At 32.0% G+C, this 23,077-nt stretch overlaps 1 protein-coding gene across 1 annotated transcript; it reads right to left on the bottom strand.

Moving 5' to 3' along the window:
• On the bottom strand, positions 1-20,258 carry LOC123655967 (phospholipase A1 member A-like). Its single transcript, XM_045591701.1, has 7 exons — positions 20,044-20,258; positions 8,446-8,590; positions 6,337-6,562; positions 4,957-5,137; positions 3,407-3,598; positions 1,277-1,445; positions 1-915 (listed from the first exon to the last, which is right to left on the bottom strand). Exons 1-7 carry the CDS (start codon positions 20,099-20,101, stop codon positions 813-815), a joined length of 1,074 nt encoding a protein of 357 aa, XP_045447657.1. The 5' UTR covers positions 20,102-20,258; the 3' UTR covers positions 1-812.
• Between the last annotated feature and the right edge of the window lie 2,819 nt (positions 20,259-23,077).

Genomic DNA, 23,077 nt, shown 5'->3' with positions numbered 1-23,077 from the left:
TAAATTGATTTGATATAATTTAATAAATAAATCACAAAATACCAATATAGTATGTACAATGAATAAGAGAAACGAGCTACTTAAAAATAGAAGGTAGGTACTTAAAAATAAAATGGCAGTTAAGACTAATTGTAAGACTCACACTCAAGATCCCAGAGGCATTCGTATGAAACGGCTTAAAGATATTTCTAATAGAAAAATTATAGTTCAACAATAATAATGAGTAGTTGAAGTTAACATTAGTTTCTTTTTTAAAAAAATCTGGTAATGCAGGAGGTGCATTACAATTATAACAAACATTATAATTATAATTACAAACCAAAACATTTAAAACAGTTAATCACACTTAAGTATACCAAAATAATTCTATTAAATTTCTGCCCCAACTTAATATATGGTCATTAAAAAGGCAAGCATAAGCATTTATTTGAGTAAAATTATCATAGATGTAAAGCATATTTGCACCTGCTTAATTAGTTTAAATGTTAGGCGTAGTAATTAGTATAGAAGGACTGACAAGGAAAAGAAATATTGATTTCAACAAATTTTTTGAGTCGTTCTTAATCTTGAGTTACTTATTACTAAGAAGTAAATACCTCGTCAAAAAATTTAAATTTATTTTCATCAATGTTATTGGAGAAGTTAAAGAAATAAATTATTGACCTTGAATTTTTGAAGCGCTGACCGACATTCTAAAACTCAAAAGTAAGCTTAAAATCTGCGCTATTCTAAAACTACTACACCACATATGAGGTAGGAAACATAATCTCTTATTAGCGCTACAAAAAAATCCTGTATCATATTAGCATATTTCAACTATATGGAGTCACAGATCTGACCCTTCGGGATTTTCCGGGGAAGCCTCTTGCGTAGGGAGGATGAGCATTTGTAGTGACGTAGTAAACACCTCTTGCCCTGTAAAAATTTGTGTTTTGTAAATTATGTCGTATAACTATCGCGTATCGTTCACACTTTTGAAATTGAGTAGAATATACCAGTTTTGGCACAATAGATAGAGAACATAGTATTACATTACAATTATTATAAAAACATTTTTTTTATGAATCTGCTAAGGGTGCGTGTGCGCCATCTTGCTTTTTAGACTATTTACCGGAATTTATAGTACCGGAATGGTTGCCACAGTATCAACGCAGGTGAAGTTACAAGAAAGTGAATAAAGCTATAATTGACATTAGTCAGCGTGGGTAGAGGTCTGATAAAATTGGTAAACATTAAAGATTGATTAGTGTGATTAGAACTGGTATAAAATATTTACTTAGGCGTGACATGCTCTCCCATCAACACGTACTCCGTGTCCTTGGGCTCGCACCAGCCGATAAGATACGAGAAGAGGTTTGGACAGGGGCCAGCCCAGAAACCTACGGGACTGTTGATTGATTCAATGAAGTATGGTGTTACTTTGGTGTGATCGCACGATAGAGTTTCTGAAATTTCAAAAAAAATATGATTAGGGGAGACTGGGTACGGTTGTGACAATTGAGGTTTGACCGCCAATAATTTTGTTAATTTACTAGTTAGTTGAGACAAAAATTACTTAAATCGTAGCTTGTATATATGTCCACATAAAAATACTGACATTTTGTCTCAAAATACGTTGTATTAGTTATAGCATCAAATTTGAAAAAAAAAGAAAAGTGTCACAACCGACCACACCCCAAGGACGGTTGTGACAGTGGTTGGGGTCAGTAGTGAGAGACATAAATATTCACAGAATTGGTTTATAATGGCTTTTATTCTTAGAAATGTTTAACATAACACAAAGTACTTTTCTTCTATATAAAGTTTTATAGTTATAAATCAAATTAAATTAAGTCTACTCTTATAATTAATAAGGCACTGCAACATCTGATGTTATTATCACCATCTTCTTTAAAATCATAAAATCAGTCAAAGTGTTAACTAAATTTAAATTACCGGTAACTATAAAACTATTAAACTATTTAACGGTATTATAATAACAGCCATCTCATTCTCATCCCAAGTAGCAGGTCGATTTATGTTGTATTTATTTGTCAGTTCAAAGGCCAGTTTTCGTACCTCTTTTTTAATAAGGCCAAAATATATTTATTTACGCGCAACGTGTGATATATATTCATAATAGCTCTTCTTACTCCTTAGAAAATACTTTATTATGACCTGCATATCCCATGCTGATACTGTTCACATCGTGATTCGCACCGACTTCATCACGTTAACGAATATATCGTAACAACGACATGCGATTAATATTATGCATTTCTGCAGCTCTCCGTATAGAAGTCCCACGTTTTGCTTCATCATAAGCATCCTACAAATATCAATCCGTGCTCTTTTGGTCTTTAGCAAGCGTTTTCTGAGCATCTAAAAGCAAAAACATAAAAAAATATATGTCACAACCGTACCCACTACATTTGTCACAACCGTACCCAACGCATACTTCTGAAAACAATAAAAAACCATGAGTAACCTAAATTATCTACGTAAAAAGTAATCATTGGTAGTTAACTACTAATATTCAATTGATAACAAAAAAATATTTGCTATAGTATATATGTATACCAATAAAAGTAAATAATAAAAGAATCTGAACAAAAAAACTTACTTTTGGCTGCTGAAAAGCAATGCGGCCTCCTGCTTTTTTTTACGTTGGGCACTGGCTAACGCAATACTGGGCAACATGTGTAGACATGCATCGCGCTTCTTTTTTGTCTTACACTCTTCCCCGTATTCCGTATAGTTTCGCGGTTATAACGACTGTCACTACCGTACCCTGGCACAACCGTACCCAGTCTACCCTATACATTTTTCTGATAAACATTTACACTCAATTTTATACATTTCTAGATTAACAAAGTAACTGCTTAAATGAATAAATGTATTTGAATATAACGATAAAATGATAAATTTATTTGCGAAATATTTTTACTTCTTTTATACAAATTCTGAGATTATTAATAATCTCAGAATAACTAATCAGCAGTCATTGCTGAGTAGCATAATGCATCTTAAAAAGCGTGATATTATGTTAGATGATCATAGATAATAATAATGTCCCGTTCCAAAAGCTACACTTTTTGTAGTTTAGTAGCCATTCATTGATTAACAAGGTTTAAAAAATAAAGTTGGACGAGTTTATTATAAGATCATGCAACAGTGACATCTATCGTAAATATAGTAAATTACAACCTATTCTACGACTACTTAAATTTTCCAACGACCCGGGCTATAAAGAAGGCGTGTGAAAGCAATATAGTTTTAATCTATACACAGAGATGGCGCTGTATACGTAACAACTATAAAAGATTATTAACTTACTATTATTACCCACATATTGCAAAAAATAATAAAATAAAAATTTAAATCTGTAATCTGTAAAGATTCTGTCTGTAATAATGAGGTGCCTTACGGAAAATTGTATCATGCGCGCATCCGGGCTGGCTGGAACCACCGTTTACGTAAAAATCAGCGTGGCCGTTGGGACCCCACTGGCCAAGTATGCCTGCACCAGTGTGAAGTATGTCCACAAAAAGAGCGTCAGTGTAATCAAGATCACGTGATCTGTTATTGCCCATATAGAAGAATATTGTTGGATCGAGACCTAAAAATGATAATTTTTATTTACAAAATACCTTTACTGTACGAAAGTTACAGTTATCAACATTGAAATCTAAAGCAGACCTGTCTGGTAAAGTACCCCAACCTTACACCACCAAATGAAACTCTCTCTCTGCTCTTGTGTTGTATTCCTGTGGTGAGTAAGGTAGCCAGAGCTCCTTGGGAGGGTTGAAGTTTGAGTCGGTAACGAGCTGGGTAAAGCTTTAGATTAGGTAAAACCGAATTTCGGGACCGTGGGGGGATGGGGGGGAGAGGGTGGGGAACGCTACCCCTGGTACCACTGTCACACCTCGGAACCCCATGGTTATGGAGATATCCATGGTTAAAGTTTTGAGGTTAAAAGAAGAATTTCGAAAGTTAGAGGGAACGCTTGGCTCCGGCGCTGCGGGAAGTGCAGCCCTTCCGCCCTTGCGTGCGAAAGCACGCTCACTCATGCTCCGTTCCGTTCCGTCCATGTCGCATTCGTTCGCGCGCTTTCGCACGGCGGGCGAGGGCTGCCCTCCCTCCGCGCCTCCGCGGCACAAAAAAAACACTCTAGGGGTAGGACAGACCAAGACCACGTGGACAGTGGGGTGCTGCGATTCGGTTTTGGGTATTTTTCGAATTTCTAAACCTATATTCTAGCACGCAATGTTACTAATTTTATTAGAATATTATGTCTGACGCGTTATTTTGTTTAAAAATGTCGATTTGTCAGTCGTTAAGCGTCAGTTCGTATCGTTTGTTGATCTTGCAATCGAGATCGTTTTTACGTAAATTTGTTCGAAAATAAAATGTGAAAGTTGGTGAATGGAGCATATGAGTGCACTTCCCGCTGCACCGGAGTTAAGGTGGAGTCAGACACGGAGCTCTAAGGTATTGTAATATCTCTGAATCACGTAAAGTTAACCCCAAAACTTCAAACACGATATCTTCGAAACCACGGGGTTTACGCGAAACGCACACTACGGGGGGCTAAAAAACCCACCCTCCCCACCACCCTTTACCCTCCCACCCCCATTTCACCCCATAAATTGGAGGCCACTTAACTAACGAATGACCAATTCTTCTTCTAACCTCAAAACTTTAACCATCGATATCTCCATAACCATGGGGTTCCGAGGTGTGATAGTGGTACCAGGGGTAGTGTTCCCCACCCTCCCCTCCCCCATCTCCCTACGGTCCCGAAATTCGGTTTTACCTAATCTAGATCTTAGCCACGAGCTGTGCTAATCTGTAATGCTCCTGGTGTTACAGGCGTCCCTAGGCTACAGCAACCGATTACATTTTGCTGGGCCGTACGCTTGTTTACCACTCTAGTAGAATAAAACTAGCCTGTTTATAATAATAAATTAAATGTACCAGTGATCCTTCCAAGCTTCCCTTCAGTTAAATGGTTAGCTACAAGACCAAGAATGTGTGCACCGACACTGTAACCAATTGTATGTATCTTTTCTGGCGGAACTGATTTAACTGGGTGGTATTGTATATATTCCACCAGCTGAGTTATACACATGCTTGCAAATCGAGGGGCCCATTCTATCTGAAACAATAAAAATATCCTAAAGATTTTGAAATTTTTCGAACTTTCCCGACCGATTTTCATAAATATTTAACTTAAATAATATTGTGACACGGAATGGAAGATATTGCACAAACCGATAAGCAAATAAGCCTTGTCCACAATGTTAGCACAAAAGCTGATTCTCTGAAAATTATTTATCTAAGCATGTGTTTTTTTTAAACTGAGATGTATATTAATGGTCCTATTTCTTAAAAAACAGAAAGTAGATATTTTTATTTATAATTATATTTTGTTTCCTGAAGAAAACAGTCTGAATCTATTGTTGGGAGTGAAAGTAGCAATGGCATAATGTATACAATGGCATATTGTATGTATACTCAAACTTAAAATTTCAAAATTTATTCATTTTCGGCATCATCAAATAAATTACTTACTTCTGTATCGGAGCCTGAAAAAACACAAGCTGATACGCCCAGACTACAACAAACATTTGTACGGTCTAGAGTCCTAGACAAATGTATTTCATGAGCACCCGCTCAACCGAACCCGCGACAGCCCGCAAAACAAACTTTGTAATAGAAACAATTTTTATGTATAAAATAACAAAAAATCTGTAGCTTGATAAATTGAACGTATATATACATACATGCATATATATACATATTTTTGCACGTATATGTACATATACTAGCTGTCTCCGCAAACGTTGTTTTGCCATATTTATTTATTTACAGAAGAAAAAATATATACAAATTATGTGATAATCAGTGCAGCAAAAACAATTGACATAGTTTAACAGTGCACTGTTTTTCTAAAGTAATAAAACTAAATATTATATACTAATATATATGACATTAAATTATATAAATAATAGATTATACATGTGAATATAAAAGATTATTATAAAATATTAATATAAAAGATTTTAACCCGCTTAACCCCGCCTTCCTTATAACTTAGGGGCATGAAAAATAGATGTTGGCTGATCTTCTAGTCTACCTGATATGCACACAAAATTTCATAAAAATCGGACCAGCCGTTTTGGAGGAGTATTTTAACTAATATTGTGACACGAGAATTTTATATACATATATATGCTTATGCAATTTGTTAATAGAGCATCCGATTCTAAGTGTGAAATAATTGCAAAAAATATTTCATTCCCTAATTTAAATTCAATCAATTATTTAAGAGTGCTTAAGAGTAAGAATAACAACCTGACTGAGACAAGGCTCTTTCACGAGTGTCCCGTAATCCACAATGATAATATTGTAGTTGCCTCGTTTGAAGTAAGCATTTCTCATGTCGGTACTGGGAGACACATTCCTTCCTCCTCCAAATCCATGCACAACTATCTTAGTTGGATGTTTTGGATTAAATTTTGAACGCGTTAATGATTTGTTATCGAGTGTGTCTATTAACTCTCCTTTCTCTTGCGTTGTTCTGGAAATAAAATAAAGTATAAAGTAATTTACCTTCGAATAAAGTAAATGTTTCGTCGAGGTCACGTGCATAAATAATTAACTGTTTATGAATTAAAATGCTAAAATATAAATTTTTATTACATCATTGAAGACAGTTAAGTTTACTGTCCAAACTTACAATGAAAAATTTATTTGTTGTTTCGCTAAGTAGTGAGGTAAAAAGTATTGGCACATATTAAACAGCTTCAGACTTCAAAAAAAGGATGAGGTTACTCAATTTGACCGTATATATATATAATTTTTTTTTATGTATGTTTGGGGATCACTCCATCGTTTATGAACCGATTTTGATAATTGTTTTTTTGTTGGAAAGGAGATATCCCTAGTTTGGTACCATGATAAGGAAACTAGACATCTGATGAAAGGATCCCAGAGAAATCGATGGAAACTCTCGAAAATCCGCATAACTTTTTACTGGGTGTACCGATTTTGATGATTTTTAATTTAATCGAAAGCCGATGTTTATCATGTGGTCACATTTAAATTTTATCGAGATCTGATAACAAGTTTTGTAGTAACTCTTTGATAATGCGTATTTACATGACTATTTTTTCATCTACCAACGCTGTATTACTTTTCGATTCAATTGAAGTCGGTTTTTCTTTGTTTGCCTGCAAACACAATTATTTAAATAATCACAGCAATCAATGTTTCATTCAAATTACTGAAAAGTAGTATTACATTATATCAAATAAACACCCATGGTGTTAACATTCAGTCTTCAGTTTCTGCAGGACATATTTTATAACGTAAATCTGTACAGTTCTATTAATATCTTAAAGTATAATTTGTTTAAATCTATACTAATATTATAAATCTGAAGACTTTGTCTGTTTGTTTGTTAGAACGCGCTAATCTCAGAAACTACTGGTCTGATTCGAAAAATTCTTTCGGTGTTAGATAGCCCATTTATGTGAAGAAGGCTATAAGGCTATTGTTTTTCAAATTAACGCGTGTGAAACCGCGGGGCACAGCTAGTACATTATATACATTGTACGTGTGACATGAAGTGTGTTAATATTACGGTTTTTAAAATTATATGTCATGAACATTGAAAGCAAAAATATACAGTTAAATTAAAAAATGCTATAAAATGTAGAATAAATGTATTTTTATAATAAAATATTTTCATGACGCAATGAAACAATATTATTTTATTTTAATAATTAAAATCAAAATTGACTTGCGAAGTTTAACTGGTATATGTATTTTTGTGTAGCTTCAAGTTTCACAACGGAATCTAAAATATAATTTTTTGCTAACAGATGTGGACCGCGTAAGACATGCCTCTTTTATTTGGGGAAAATCCTCATGGACGCCCTCCGGCGCAAGGCACCAGAGGGTTGTCAGACACTTACTGACTAAAAACCGCCACGTGTTTCCGCCAGCACCATAGTGGGCGTAAGACGTGCCTACGTTTCTACTGTATGTCGTTCATTAGGCGTTATTAAATGTACCATTTAATTAATATAGAATAATAAATTAACGAATGGCAGTTAGTATTTATAACAATAAAATGTAATACAGTAAATTAATTTACTTTAAATTGACTTTTGAAGTGATTTTTCCGTGAAATAATAAAGTAGATTGGTATGACTTGTTAAGATTTGCATGTTTTGATGAATCTCTCTGCATTTCAAAATCTCTTCTGCATTTCAAAGTATACAGAGTTATTTTGATTTGAAACAAATTTTACTAATTCAGTAAATTTCAATTATTTGCAAAAATATAGGCCTGTTTTGTATTATTTTGCGAATGGAATCATATATATTTACAAATTTTAACTTAGAAGAAATAAAAACGAAGTATAAGCTAACCAATACAAAATATTAAAAAACAAACCTAGTGTAAAGATAGTACTGCATGTTTGGATGTGGACATCTGAATGGTGCTGGAATACAAGACCCTGTCTTGAAGAGATCCCTGACTGACTGTGGCTTCTTTTCTTTGCCATTCTTTAATGTATTATCTTCCTGGGACTTCAATCCTGAAATTAAAATACTTTTATCATAAACCTAAATTACGTTAATAATTATGATAAAGAAGAATAAGGCTTAATGTGTGCTACAAAAATAGTGGCAGGAATTATTTACTCAATTTAGCCTTTAGCTGTGCCGGCGGCTTCACGCGTGCGAAACTTTTACATACTTCCTGATAGAAGCTATAGCTATTATTATAGTTCCGCAGCAGTTAAAAAACAAACAAAGCAATAAACCAAGAAATCGTGAATTCGAAAAAAAATACTATATGTGTTCTAATTGAAACTTGTTGTCCGAAATAGAGATATTCGACATATTTCAAAATTATAGCGGCATCATAAGTAAATGAAAATAAAGTTAAATAAATTAAAGTAAAAAACTTTAAAAAAAAAACAAGCTTTTATTTTAAATGCGCTTAAAATAATTCAATAAACTTTTCGTTTAAAACTTTTACACAATTTATATGGTATAAATGATTGATACTCGTAATGTAGGAAAACATAAGATAACTTAATCAGTCATCTTTAAAGTCAGCTATAATACATTTAAAGTACTTAACGTCACTTTATTTTTCTATTTACTCTTAGCAGCACTTTCATATGATACCCATACTGGAGGAAAGCATAAAAAACTTAGTCCTCCATCTATACAGGTCGGCTATATTGGATTTAGAGTAACGTTACTTTATTTTTCGATTTACTCTATCGAAAATTAACAAGTCAGCTTTAAAATGCCGCCATATTGGATTTAGAGTAACGTCACTTCATGTTTTGAGCTGTTTTCAGCAAGCTTTTTCATTTGATATCCATATGCATAAAAATAACTATTCTGCTATCTAGGATGTGGATGCCATGTTAGATTGAAATTGATGGAAACACGCATTGTCATCCAAACTAAACATGTAGGTATACAATATAATTTCACCTCAATTGACTAAAGATATATTCTTCAAAATTGAGTTGCAAGATACCACCCTAACAAACATTCAGACATACATACTTACATACATACGTTATTTTAAAAAGTTACTTTTCGTAACACATTTAAATATTGTGATAATAATACACGAAAAAAAAATACGACATATTCCATATATGACATGATGGCTCGTTGGCGCAACGGTTACAGCCATGGATTGTATCTGTTGAGCTGGCGGTTGCGGGTTCGATCCCCGCACATGACAAACATTTGTATTGGTCATACAGGTGTTTACCGTGGTCTGGGTGTTTGTGCAGTCCTTGTGGGTCTCCCCACCGTGCCTCGGAGAGCATGTTAAGACGTCGGTCCCGGTTGTTATCATGCACACCTGATAGCGATCGTTACTCATAGTAAGGAATATATCTGCCAACCCGCATTGGAGCAGCGTGGTGGATTAAGCTCCGATCCTTCTCCTACATAAATAAATAAATAAATAAATATCTATACAATACACACACGGTCGTCTGTTCCTAAAGTAAGCAACTAAATGCTTGTGTTATAGGTAACAGCCGACTGGTATATAGCTACATATATACTTTTTTTTCGATAAACATACTTATAAATAATACATATATAAATATATAAATAAATATTTATATTACACCCAGACTCGGGGTGGGAATCGAACCCACAACCCTCGGAGCAGAAAGCAGGGTCACTACAAACTGCGCCAACGGGCTAGTCAAACATGGGGAAAGAGGCCTATGCCCAGTAGTGGGATATTACAGGCTGAATCGTATATATGAAATATTCAAACCGATAACTGAAAGAATCACGTATATTTAATAAGCATAAAAAATAAACAATAATTTTGAGCAATAAAAAGCCTTTGTTATCATATTTTCAAAAAGTCACAGTAGGATGAAAGTTAAAGGTTGTTCAAATATTGCGTTAGTGGACCTCTTTCAATATTATGTACCCCGCTGTGTGTTTGTAACATTTAATTGATGGATACAAGCTGTATGCACATTGCATAACTTTTACCTGTCAGGGACATTGGAAAAATAATCACTACACTCAAAAGTAATATTTTTAAACCTACACTAAGTAATGTTTTTACATCTACTGCATAATTTTAAAATAAATACTATTCTTGTTTCTCTTATGTTGAAACTACTTCATACTGTTAGAGTTTGTTACGTATAACTTAGGAAACGACGTTATGACAAAAGAATTATGTATATGTGATTTATGAAATGGTTTAAACATCTTCAACTTGACAAGTTATTTTGGTAAATGTATAGCATTGTTTTAAATCTAAGGAGTCAGACCGTAAAATTGAAGCGAGGATTGCTTTATTCGTGACCACATTCCAACAAAGCCTAATTACTTGTATTTAATTGGCACAATTGAACGGATTTCCTTGATAATGTGTACACGTTATTATGTAAATATGTTTCTACGGAATATTGTAATAAAAATGATAAATTTTGTTATAATAATGATATGACTATAATGATATGACTATACTATAGTGCTGTGTGGCTACGGCACTAAAGAATTTAGCCACCCTCTCTCTTCCCGTAGGTGTCGTAAGAGGCGACTAAGGGATAACAAGGTTCCACAACCACCTTGGAACTTAAGAAGCCGACCGATGGCGGGATAACCATCCAACTGCTGGCTATGAAATACACAGGCCGAAGACGGGCAGCAGCGTCTTCGGTGCGACAAAGCCAGTACTGCGGTCACCAACCCGCCTGCCCAGCGTGGTGACTATGGGCAAAACACATGAGTTCACGTTATTTTTGGCGTAAACTTGTGGAGGCCTATGTCCAGCAGTGGACTGTATAGGCTGTAATGATGAATGATATGACTATACATATATTCGTATGTTCGTTAATTTGGATTTCACTTGTGGTATTGTGTTTTTGATAAAACGTGTCTTGAGATTAAATCTTGATGTTTGTTACCTGAAATAAAAAGTAGTATAAACGCTTGTTTTAAAAAAACATAATGTTTTATTAGTTTGTCAGAAAGGAGTAGTAATGCAGTAAGCAATAAGTACAGTTATAAAATAAAAATAAAAAACTATATAAGTGACATAAAATCTGCGTTGAAATTATTTTAATTCGCAGTATATAAATAGTATTTATGTAAAGAAACCCAGCTACCAATTTTCTTCTTCCTTCTTTAACAATATTTAATTAAACCTGAAGCGAAAATTTTTACTGTTTATTTAAATGAATTTCGTCATCAAGTTTGAGAAACCAATTCGTACAGTACAAGATAAGGCTAGGTCACACAGTTAGTATAATAATAAACCTAGATGTTAGACACAGTTTCACTTGCATTTGATACATATGTAAATATAATTTTAAATTTTTTCTCCATTTTATATAATATCGATATTTTTCGATATTTATCGATAATTTTTCGATTTTATATAATACAGCCTAAAAACAATCTATAATAAATCAATACATTATATAGTTAAAAAAGTAATATAACATAGATAAGTAAATTGTTTGATTTTACCGTTCATTTAAAAAAATGCTTTATTTGATTTCTCATATTTTTCATATTTTAAGATACGATAAATTATTTTAATTTTAATTTGACTCAACTAATTCTTAATAATTCGTTTGACATTTTAAACAGAATTTTCAGATAAAACATAAGGATGATTTATACAAGAACAATAGACGACAACACACACACAAGCGCTGCCACAACAAGCGCTGGTTTGTGGCTGTTGCGCTGGTGGTTGGGGGTTCGATCTCTGCACATGACAAACATTTGTATTGGCCATGCAGATGTTTGCCGTGGTCTTGGTGGTTTTGCCGTCTATGTGGGTCTCCCCACCGTGCCTCGGAGAGCGCGTTAAGCCATCGTCCCCGGTTGTTATCATTGGAGCAGCGTGGTAGATTAAGTTCTGATCCTTCTCCTACATGGGAAAAGAGGCCTAAGCCCAGCAGTGAGATATTACAGGCTGAAGCGTAAGCGATATATAATATATTAATAATAATTGGTCAAACCAGTTTTAATTAAACTCCGGTCTACTATCTACAAGTCGTTAAGACTGGCCTCAGTGTTTCCCAACAAGGTCTTTATGTAAGCTGCATATTATATTAAATATTATATTGAAAAAAACACGCGATGTTATCTATCTAAATGTGATGATGTGTGATTAAGTATTTACAAATTTGTGCAAAAAATAATAATAATATTATTATATACGTAAATATATATAATAGTTTTAAGTTTAGTATAGTAGTAACAGTTTTAATTATGTAATTTTTTAAACAAATCCAGTTTTTTTTAATGAGAGTAAAGACTTGTATGATTTTGTTAATGTATCACTTACATAGTATAAAACAAAGTCGCTTTCTCTGTCCCTGTGTATACTTTAATCTTGAAAACTACGCAACGGATTTTGATGTGGTTTTTTTTTAATAGATAGAGTGATTGAAGAGGAAGGTTTATATGTGTAATACATGCATAATATAATAGAGGAACACAGATAGTTTTTGCAATCGTGCGAAGCAGGGGCGGGTCGCTAGTAAATAATATAAGTTTATTGCCGTAATATATTATGAAACAATATTCCTCACATAATTATTATATCAGTTTTTTAGTGTCACGTCTTATAATAACATGATTATTTTCATTACTAAAGTATTTAAAACGGGGTATTTACCATGTTTTAAAAACATGGTAAAAATCCCGTTTTCAATAATTTTAGTATTAAATGTCACTTGAAAAAACGTTTCTTTTTATGAATACAAAAAAAAAGAAGTTAAGTCAAGGCGTAACGTTAAGTTGGTACTTTGAACTTACAGGTTTGAACTTACAGTTCAAAATTCTTTGAATTTATAATCAATAGTAATATTTTCGAAAGGTATTACTGAAATAAATTTATTAGCCAAAACAAAAAAAAATTGTATACAAACCTTTGTGGATATACTCGAGACAATAATTATAAGTTATTATTTACAGATGTAATGTGGTACATACACTTCTACATTTACATAACAGATATTGGATTATACAAGAATTTAATCATAATACTTCCTCATAATACTATTTTACACTACAAGCTAAACTACATTTAAATTTCTACTTTATCGACTGGCCCGTTGGCGTAGTTAGCGGTAACCCTGCTTAAGATTCTAGTCTCGAGCTTGGTTGCGGTATTAAAGGTTCTTAAAAATATATAAATATAATATGTAGTTCATAAAAGTATATTAGTCGGTTGCTATCTAAAGCAGAAGAATATAACCCTACACACAAAATACTAACAGAAGAATACTTGCCTATTTGGCGACCTAAAGTTTAGCTACTCGTACGTTTGTCTTGGGACAGAGTATCAAATGTATACATTCAACATGCGTTAAACATATAAAACCACGTAACTTTTGTTATCAACAAACTGTCAAACCTATCCATGGAGTAAACATTGTTTGTAGACACTTTACTAAAAAACAATACCATCTAAAAAGAGTTACAATGACGAGAACGGTGACATGAGAAGTTTATGTAATTGCGTATCTGGTTTCCCACACGTATCCGTCACAGTGAGATCTATCTGGAAGTGTAGTCTCTCTTGTAAGAGGTATCATATTTTATTGGTTATCATAGCAAATTGATTATCATTCTAAGTGCGACAGGTCGCCAAACTTTCACTTACGAATAGATTCACTTTTATACCAAACAGTCACAATTTAGTAATAAAAGTAACATAAATTACTTAACAATGAACTTTATTGTTTGTTTCATTCTCGAGACTTAGTTTGAGTTTAAGTTGTGAATACACTAATGTTATCTTGTAAACCTTTTTAGTGTGTAATCTGTCTTTTGCAACTGACAAAATAATAAACTAGTATAAAATTTACAAGCATTAAAGAAAATTACTAGTACATCTGAGTCATTATTAAGTAACCTAATCCATGTTTTATGCAACAAAGGAGTATAGTAGATTAACGGTTTGCGAATGACTGACTGTAAATTAATAAAAGTTAAAACAATCTTATCATACTGTAACATATGTGTACCTCGTCAGGTCTAAATTTGTAGAGTATGGACTTAAATTATAATAGTATATTATAATATTTTCTGTGCCTCCTGTGACAAGTGAAACAAGTCAAAAATCATCATTTTACAGGGAGCAAAATCAAGTTTTCAAAAATTCTTGTTCGTGAACTAATTATTGCAACGTTCAATTTGAGCATTTTCTTTTGTAGAGTAAATTACTCTCTTCTAATCTATATTAAAGTTTTTTTTTTTACTAAATATTTAATTTTGAACGTAGTGTATGAAATTAACTTTTGAGTTGTATCTTTTTTTACAATTATTAAGTGTTAATTATGTGATAAAATATACTTATACAGTTAAATTACTTTACACCTTATAAATTGTCTTTAGGTAAATTCTAGAATAATGATCCTAGTGGAATATTCCTTACACAAAAAATAAAGATATAATCATTTTGATGTTTTTGTCATCACTCTTCTATACATATAATTTACATGAATTTTACCAGTTTACAAAAGTTTTAGTTTCAAAAGGGCATAATTCTATAATATAAATCAATATTCATCAAAAATGTACTGAAAATTAAATGTGTTTAATACAATCGCACTTAAATTACAAAGTACGAAAAGTAACGTTGAATACTTCCAGTGATTCATTACTGACAAATATCTAGTTAGTTTGTATTTTAACTCACGATTTTTTAACAGTTATATCATTGTGAAAAAAAAATCCGTAACTATGGCAGATAGAACAGAAGAACGTGATGTAGACCAAACAATCCGTTAGTTTTTTTCTGATAATGCCCATGTTAAAATCACAAAAAGCGTATAACTCGACTTATAATAATTATTTATTTTTATAGTTTTAATTTGTAAAATGACAATTCGAAGGTGCTCTTTAGGGCTATTTGAATAAAGCTGTTTTTGATTTTAATTTTGATTTTACATCACTCATCATACTCTACACGTTTTAAAGTTAGTACTTTAGTAAAGTAAGTTGTAAAGTTTCTTGCACTATATTTCTATTATTTACATAGAAACAGTCCAAATGGAACAGTACAAATGGAAGAAATCGCTCTTCAGCGATAAGATCGCCTTTGTACATCTTTTATTTTGTAATTACTACTGTTTGTTTATATTTTGGTGTACAATAAAGAATATATTATTATTATTATTATTATAGAAACAGTCCAGTTACAGCTTAGAAGAATAAATGGAAAGTCTAATTTTAAATGGTTGAACCAACCGCCAAAATCTAGCGTCAAGGAATCTAAGACAATAAATTGTTTATTGATAATTGTTTAGCCAAAAATGATATAAGGATTTTTTCCAATGATATATTTTTGAGAAGGTAATAAATAATAAGGTAGTAATCTACTTTTATTACAAAATTGGAAACATCACAAGGTGGAATACTATGTGGGTTTTAAGAGAATAGTACTTTTTATGTCTAACAATTGTACGTTTTTCGTTGTTATTTTTTTGTTAGGAGAAAAGTAGAAATAAAAAAAAGTTTTTGGCATCTTTATAATTAAACAGATAATAAGATAATAGAATAATAAGATAGTTATCTTATCCGTGTATCCGAAAAAAAACAACAAATTATTTACCAGTCCATCATTGCCTTATTTTTATGAAATAATTACATCCATTCAGGCTATAGCCTAGAGCTGTTTTCAACATAAAATTATATCATTCATATGTATATCCAACGAATTAATTTATGAAAAGAATACAGTAAAACGCGTTCAATATTCTTTTGAAATAATAGTATCAGTAATTATGATTGATTTATAAATGTTTGGCGTTGCAGCATATATATTGCGTAAATCTATAAAATCTTAGAAATGATTCGCGATGAGTCATTTTGTAATTAGTATTCATTTTTTGTAGATTTACAAAATAAAACGTGTCAAAAATTAAATAGGACAGCGAGTGCCTTTTATAACTATCATATGCAAGACAACATGTCTATTGTATAATATGTGGTCATGGCTTTATCGTATATAATTATCATGGCCAACTGATTAGTAAGACATAAAATTAAATGGCTCATAAATAATAAAATTTCAATAAATGTTTTAAAATGGCACAACATATTTCATCAAGCCATTGTAGACCAGTGTGGTAAATTACATTAATAACGGCTCTGGTGTAGTGGTGCTAGTAGTCGCCTAAAACATGGACAGTTTGCGGGCTCGATTCACGCTCGGGATTGTTATTTGATTTTTGTACAAATATTTCTTTCCGGTTTGGATGTCTGTCCTTGTGGGTCTCCTTTTCGAAGAGTACATTCAGCCGTCGAAACCGGTTGCTATCATAAATACCTGATAGCGATCTTTACTCATAGTGGGGAACATATATGCCAACCCGTGATGAAGCAGCGTGGTAGTCATCATCATTACAGCCTGTACAGTCCACTGCTGGACATAGGCCTCCACAAGTTTACGCCAAAAATAACGTGAACTCATGTGTTTTGCCCATAGTCACCACGCTGGGCAGGCGGGTTGGTGACCGCAGTACTGGCTTTGTCGCACCGAAGACGCTGCTGCCCGTCTTCGGCCTGTGTATTTCAAAGCCAGCAGTTGGATGGTTATCCCGCCATCGGTCGGCTTCTTAAGTTCCAAGGTGGTTGTGGAACCTTGTTATCCCTTAGTCGCCTCTTACGACACCCACGGGAAGAGAGGGGGTGGCTAAATTCTTTAGTGCCGTAGCCACACAGCACCAGCGTGGTAGATTAAGCTCTAATTCTTCTCCTGGATGGAGAAAAAGGCCTATGCCCAGTTGTAGGATATTACAGGCTGAATGCGTGGTGAATTAGAATTCAACGCTTCTCTTATATAAGTGCAGCCTTTACCCCCATGTGGAAGATGCAGCTCAAAAAGCTAGTTATTAGACCTCGTTAAGTTAGAAAACTATACTCATTCTTTATATACACATTTATGCCTGATATAAGGTATGTTTAAGTAATAAATATAAATTTATATTTATATTAAAGATTGAACCAAAAAAAATGGTAAACAATTTGAATGTATCGAATAGGCATAAGTGCTAACCGCAAATTTGTGAAAGTGGATTGGAGTCAAGGGATGTGAGTATATTTTTACGTTCGTTTTAAAATGAAGTAATTATCGTTCATCTGAGCCTAAGATAAGTAACGTAATACTTGTGCAATACTTATTATACCTATATATATAACATATTTTTCTGATACATATACATAAAAATAATACATATCTGGTAACCCATACAATTATAATTTTAATTAAACTTAGAAAGTATTATTTTCCTTATGGATAGTAAATGTAATTTCAAAATATATAAATTTACAACAAAACTTTTATGAAATGCTCAACATTATCTTGAAATTGAAATACTGCCAAGTTACTAAAGAGATATATGAATATATTGAAGTAAAAATTTCACAAAAATTGCACACAAATTATAATTTAAGATTTAGATAAAAATTATGTTAATGCTAACAGCAAGGATTGCTAAAGACGTGTGAGAAATGCATATTTATATATATTGCTTCATTATTACGAAGGTTTCTTTACGACCTTGCAAATCGAAAACTGGTAGGTATCTACGCCCAGTGGAAAGCACGCGTGGATCAAAATCAACGGTCAATAGCACAAAAAAAAAAATTAAATTCCAGTCAGCTTTAGAGCAATATTGCGGAATACGACTTAATCTGTTGCCTAAATAGGCAAGGAAGGCAAATAGTATGATACAGGCAATCACACAAAAATTTATTACTCATAAACAAAGAATCAAATGCACCCATTCATTTTACTTATTTCTCTATAATAGTCGTTTTTATCGTTCTTTTTAGGGACTTATTAAAAAAAAAACATGTAGAGATAAATACGACTAAATTAATTAATTCAAGGATCCTAAAATTATTGAAATTTATTTTACAAACGAAACGATAACTCAACTTTTTTATAGTTGGAAAAAACGTAATTAAATATAATTATGTTATAATTTACATATTTATAGTTATAATATTAAATATATATTATAAGTTATAAGTAAGGTACTTTAATTGAATCTCTCATTTTTTACAAACGCTTGGCCTTCTTTTAAAACGCGCGATAAAGGTCGAACCCTTAACCATTGTGTTATTGACCTTGTATGAAGCTTATAATTTAGTTTATTTTGTTGTTATAACATTCGTATCTGTAATATATATTACAAATTATTCTTAGGAGGAAAGGTTTGATGTTTTGATTGTTTGTAATGGATACAATCAGTAACTATAGGTCTGATTTAAAAAAAAATCAGCAGGAGAATAATACTACGTTATTCCTAATTGATATAAACTATAGGGAGAAAATAGAATAGCCAAAATCACGAATTTCGCGCGGGTAAAACTGCTAACGGAAAGCTAGTCTGTGATGTATTAAAACACATAAACATATTGCAAAAGTAAACAGCAATATATTACAAAAGTCATTGCTTCACTTTTTAAACGCCTTACTTTGAGAGATAAGTTCAGATTTTTCTAGAAAGTGAATTTTTCGATGTTTTCGATTTTACAAGACAATGTTATGACTAAGGGGTCAGTGAGAACGTTTATACGTTTAGATCGTAGTCTAAGCTAAATTTGGCATTGATTTGCATACGGGATTATATACAATAAAAGTCTAATTTATACAATAAAATTCCGTCAACTCGATATTTACCACGATCAAGTGTAACAAAATGATGGTTATAAAAAACACTCCCGATTTCTATGTGTGTAAAAATAAGGACGAGTGTGTTTTAGACCACTCGACTGAAGTAAAACTTCTTTAGCATATACGAAACGTAACTCCCTCTCTTTCTATCTTCACTAACTTATATCTTCCTCTCAACTTCTGTTCGCCTCGCTCGATCACAGTGATCGTAACGGTCTCGGCACGCGTTCACCAGCTTACTCCCCAAGTCAAGCGTACCTAGAGAAGTTTTACCTCCAAAATTGGGGATGACCTTTGATTTTTGAGCATTCGATATTATTAAATAAAATGTAAGAAAGGGAAACAGATAGACGCTCAAAATATAATTCTGTATTCATTCGCTTATAATATGAGCTGCAAGACTAAATCCAATTACGCAACGAATGTTGGCCGACTAACTTTTGTAACGTAACCTACTCGGAAGTAGGCGCATCGTGTGAAATGCGCGCGCAACGCATCTGGACTGTTTGTTTTTACGCATCATTTCCTTTTAGATTAAATACATATTTTTATTTTATTCTAAAAGTTAGAGCTATTGAAAAATTTTTTTTCTTAATTTTAGGTTTAATACTATGATTAAAAAGTAAATAAAAATTAAATTATGTTAAACGTTTGTTATAAGATAACAAATTAAAAATAGTAAAATTTGTAGTCTGATCTAATATAAATATTTTTTACTTCATTTATACTTCATTAAAATAATTCGGAACAACAAATTCAACAGTTTACAAAAGAAATTAGATTAAAAATTATATTTCTAATAGTAATTTGTTTAAAAGAATTATAATTTACCAGAAAATTGTAGAGCGGATATTCCTAAAATTAAAAGCCACTGTGCTTTAGCCACCATTTTCCATAAAGAGAAAAATATACATTAATAACAAAAAAAAAAAACACAGGTAACACCGCAGAACTTTTACAAGCAAGATTGAATGACTTAAAAAAAAACATCAAAAAATATACATATTAAAAATATTGGAACCACGTGAGGTTCGACACTTTTCGAGACCCTTATACGTCTACCTCGTACGTTCTCTATTAAGTCACTGAGAGCGAAAGTGACTGCATAAACCTTGCCGTGTACTAAGTTCCTCTTGCGAAAACAAAGATATGACAAATTCCATGCAAAGTATATTATTATAACCGCTTCGCCAAATTACTATAATTTATGGAAATATTTCGTATCGTTTCCTAATGACAACGAAATCATAATGAATGTCTCTACGCTGCTTTAATTGTTTCATATTGTGTAGAATGAGTCTATGTACAGTTAAAAGAAATGTCTTCTTTAACAGGAGTGATTGTTAACCGACTTCAAAAATAGGAGGAGTTTCTCAATTCGACTGTTTTTTTTTTTGTGCTGAATGGGTGTACTGATTTTATTAATTATTTTTTCTTAGAAAATTGGTGCATATCATGAAGTTCAATTTCATCAAGATTAGATGAGTAGTGAATTGTCTCAAATAATGCGTATATTTAGTTGGTTTTTTTTTATTTGAGAACAAACACAAATATTTTATTAATACTAAATATTTATTTAAAAACCTTTATATAATTAAATTCAAAAGTTAGTTATAAATAATAATATTGCTAAAAAAATGGGTAAGTTTGTCTATTTTAACTGTATTTTGTATTGTTAAATTTTATGTGTAAAAATAAAGTTAAGTAATAAATAAATCGTGTACCCAATTTTTACTAATACAATAAAAAACCCAAATACAAGTTAAAGGTGATATACACGAACATCGGAACTACTATTATGCAACAGTTCTGTCATTGACAACTATTACCTCAATCTTAATTTGTAAACTTATATAAAAAGTCAAGAACGCTTCTTTGTAATATGAATAATTTATTCATAAAAAGTTGCTTTTTTCTTTTTAAGAATATTTATTACTGTCGCTAACGACACAACGATCCAAATAAATATATAGAGACGCCGTTTCCAGCAGTGTCTATGTATTTGTTTAAAAACGTATAAGTACTCTTATTCGATTCCATTCAAATTCTCTTCAGTCAAAATAACGAAACCATTACATGCATAATTCAGTTGTGAATTATTTGTTTTAACATTTTTTTTTAATATTTTATAAAATTTTATAAATATATTTATATAAAAGAAAATATGTGTTAGGCAGAATCTACCCATATTTGTTGACTCTAGCAAAATTTACAGTATTGAAATATTAATTAAACGATTTTTTTTTTATTTTTATTATTTACATTTTATTAGAAATTTGGATACCCAAGCAGATATTCTAATTATGTCATTCGATTGTTTGATGGTTTGCTGATCTTTTTGTTTTATTTTAGATATTTAAAAGATGACATTTTGATAATATTTGGCGATACATTAATAACATCTTTAAGAATACAAAAAAAAAAAAACATTACACGTGTTTAAAAACGTACGTAATGAGTCACCTAAAACTGTTTACTATAAACATAACTGTCCTTTTCCTGATATAAAACTGGCTACTCAATTAGAGCCAATAACATTTTCATTTAATGGTCCAGATCACGAGATATACCTAATAATGTAATGATTAATATTGTGTCGTTATAAATTACATATTATAATTATATGTACAAATATACGTTATTCGCTCATTTTTATTACCGACTTGGCCATTAGTGCATAAAAATGCCGTCGAATAACCTCTACAATTATTTATAGAAAATGTGCTACGGGACAGATTTTGGTAATCGTTTTAAAATGTAATGGAGAAAGAATGCTTTATCTATTATTCAGTTAAACATAGTCTATATAATTTTGTTTGCTCGCAAACGAAAAAAAAAACCGACTTCAAATACATCGACAAGTAATACAACGTAAATAGACGAAAAAAATTAACAAACGCAACAGTCGTCACTACGATTTTCGAAGGTTTCCCAAGATTTCTCTGGGATTCCATCATCAGATCCTGGTTTCCTTATCATGGTACCACACTTGGGATATCTCCTTTCCAACAAAACAAAAAAAAAAGAATTATAAAATCGGTTCATAAACGACGAAGTTATCCCCGAACATACATAATTCATATATATATATATCAATTGAACCACTTCACCATTCACCATTCAATTGAGTAACTTCCTCCTTTTTTGAGATCGGTTAAAAACACGTTCAGATTCAAAGTAGTGAAATTTTTTAATTTTATAAATTAAAAAAAAATTATAAATGTAAACATGAATAAAATTGTAGAGGAATACTTTATATCTTGTTTATTGTAAGAGTTATATATTAAAGTTACCTCAACTCTACAAAACGTTTAGCGCCTAAAAATATTTGACAATAGTGTTAAACAAAATTCCAGTGATTACGCTAAATACTACTTGCAGGCGGTAGTTACACAACCTTGCGCCACGCTTAAAAGACACTTTAATAATAAATTAGGTATAATGGTTGTTTTGCAACTGCAAATGAGGATGGCTATAAGGATATTGACAAAACTGTAAAGTATAAGTGACGGTCGTTATATCCGCACTGTGTATTGGGTTTACCAGACGATTACCTAACATTGCTGAGCTCCGCTTTTCTTAAACTTTTATAGATATGTTGGAAAAAATATTTTCTACCTCATTTACATTTAAATCTCATCATCATATCAGTTCAAATCGGACCAGGATCGTGATTTGTATGTCCAAATTCATAGCGGATCTACGTCTTCATGAGTGTTTTTTCTTAAAAATAAACAGAGATTAGTGGACTACACTTAAAAGACATTAAATAGATGTTTGATAAAAAAAAAATATTCATATTACATAGAGAGCCGTAACTACAAAATAACAAAACCTTTTATGTCACATAATTTAAATATTTTTA

This window comes from Melitaea cinxia, chromosome 8 (assembly GCF_905220565.1).
Source record: "Melitaea cinxia chromosome 8, ilMelCinx1.1, whole genome shotgun sequence".
In the NCBI taxonomy this organism is placed as follows: Eukaryota; Metazoa; Arthropoda; class Insecta; order Lepidoptera; family Nymphalidae; genus Melitaea; species Melitaea cinxia.
This window is presented reverse-complemented; position numbering and strand designations above follow the sequence as displayed.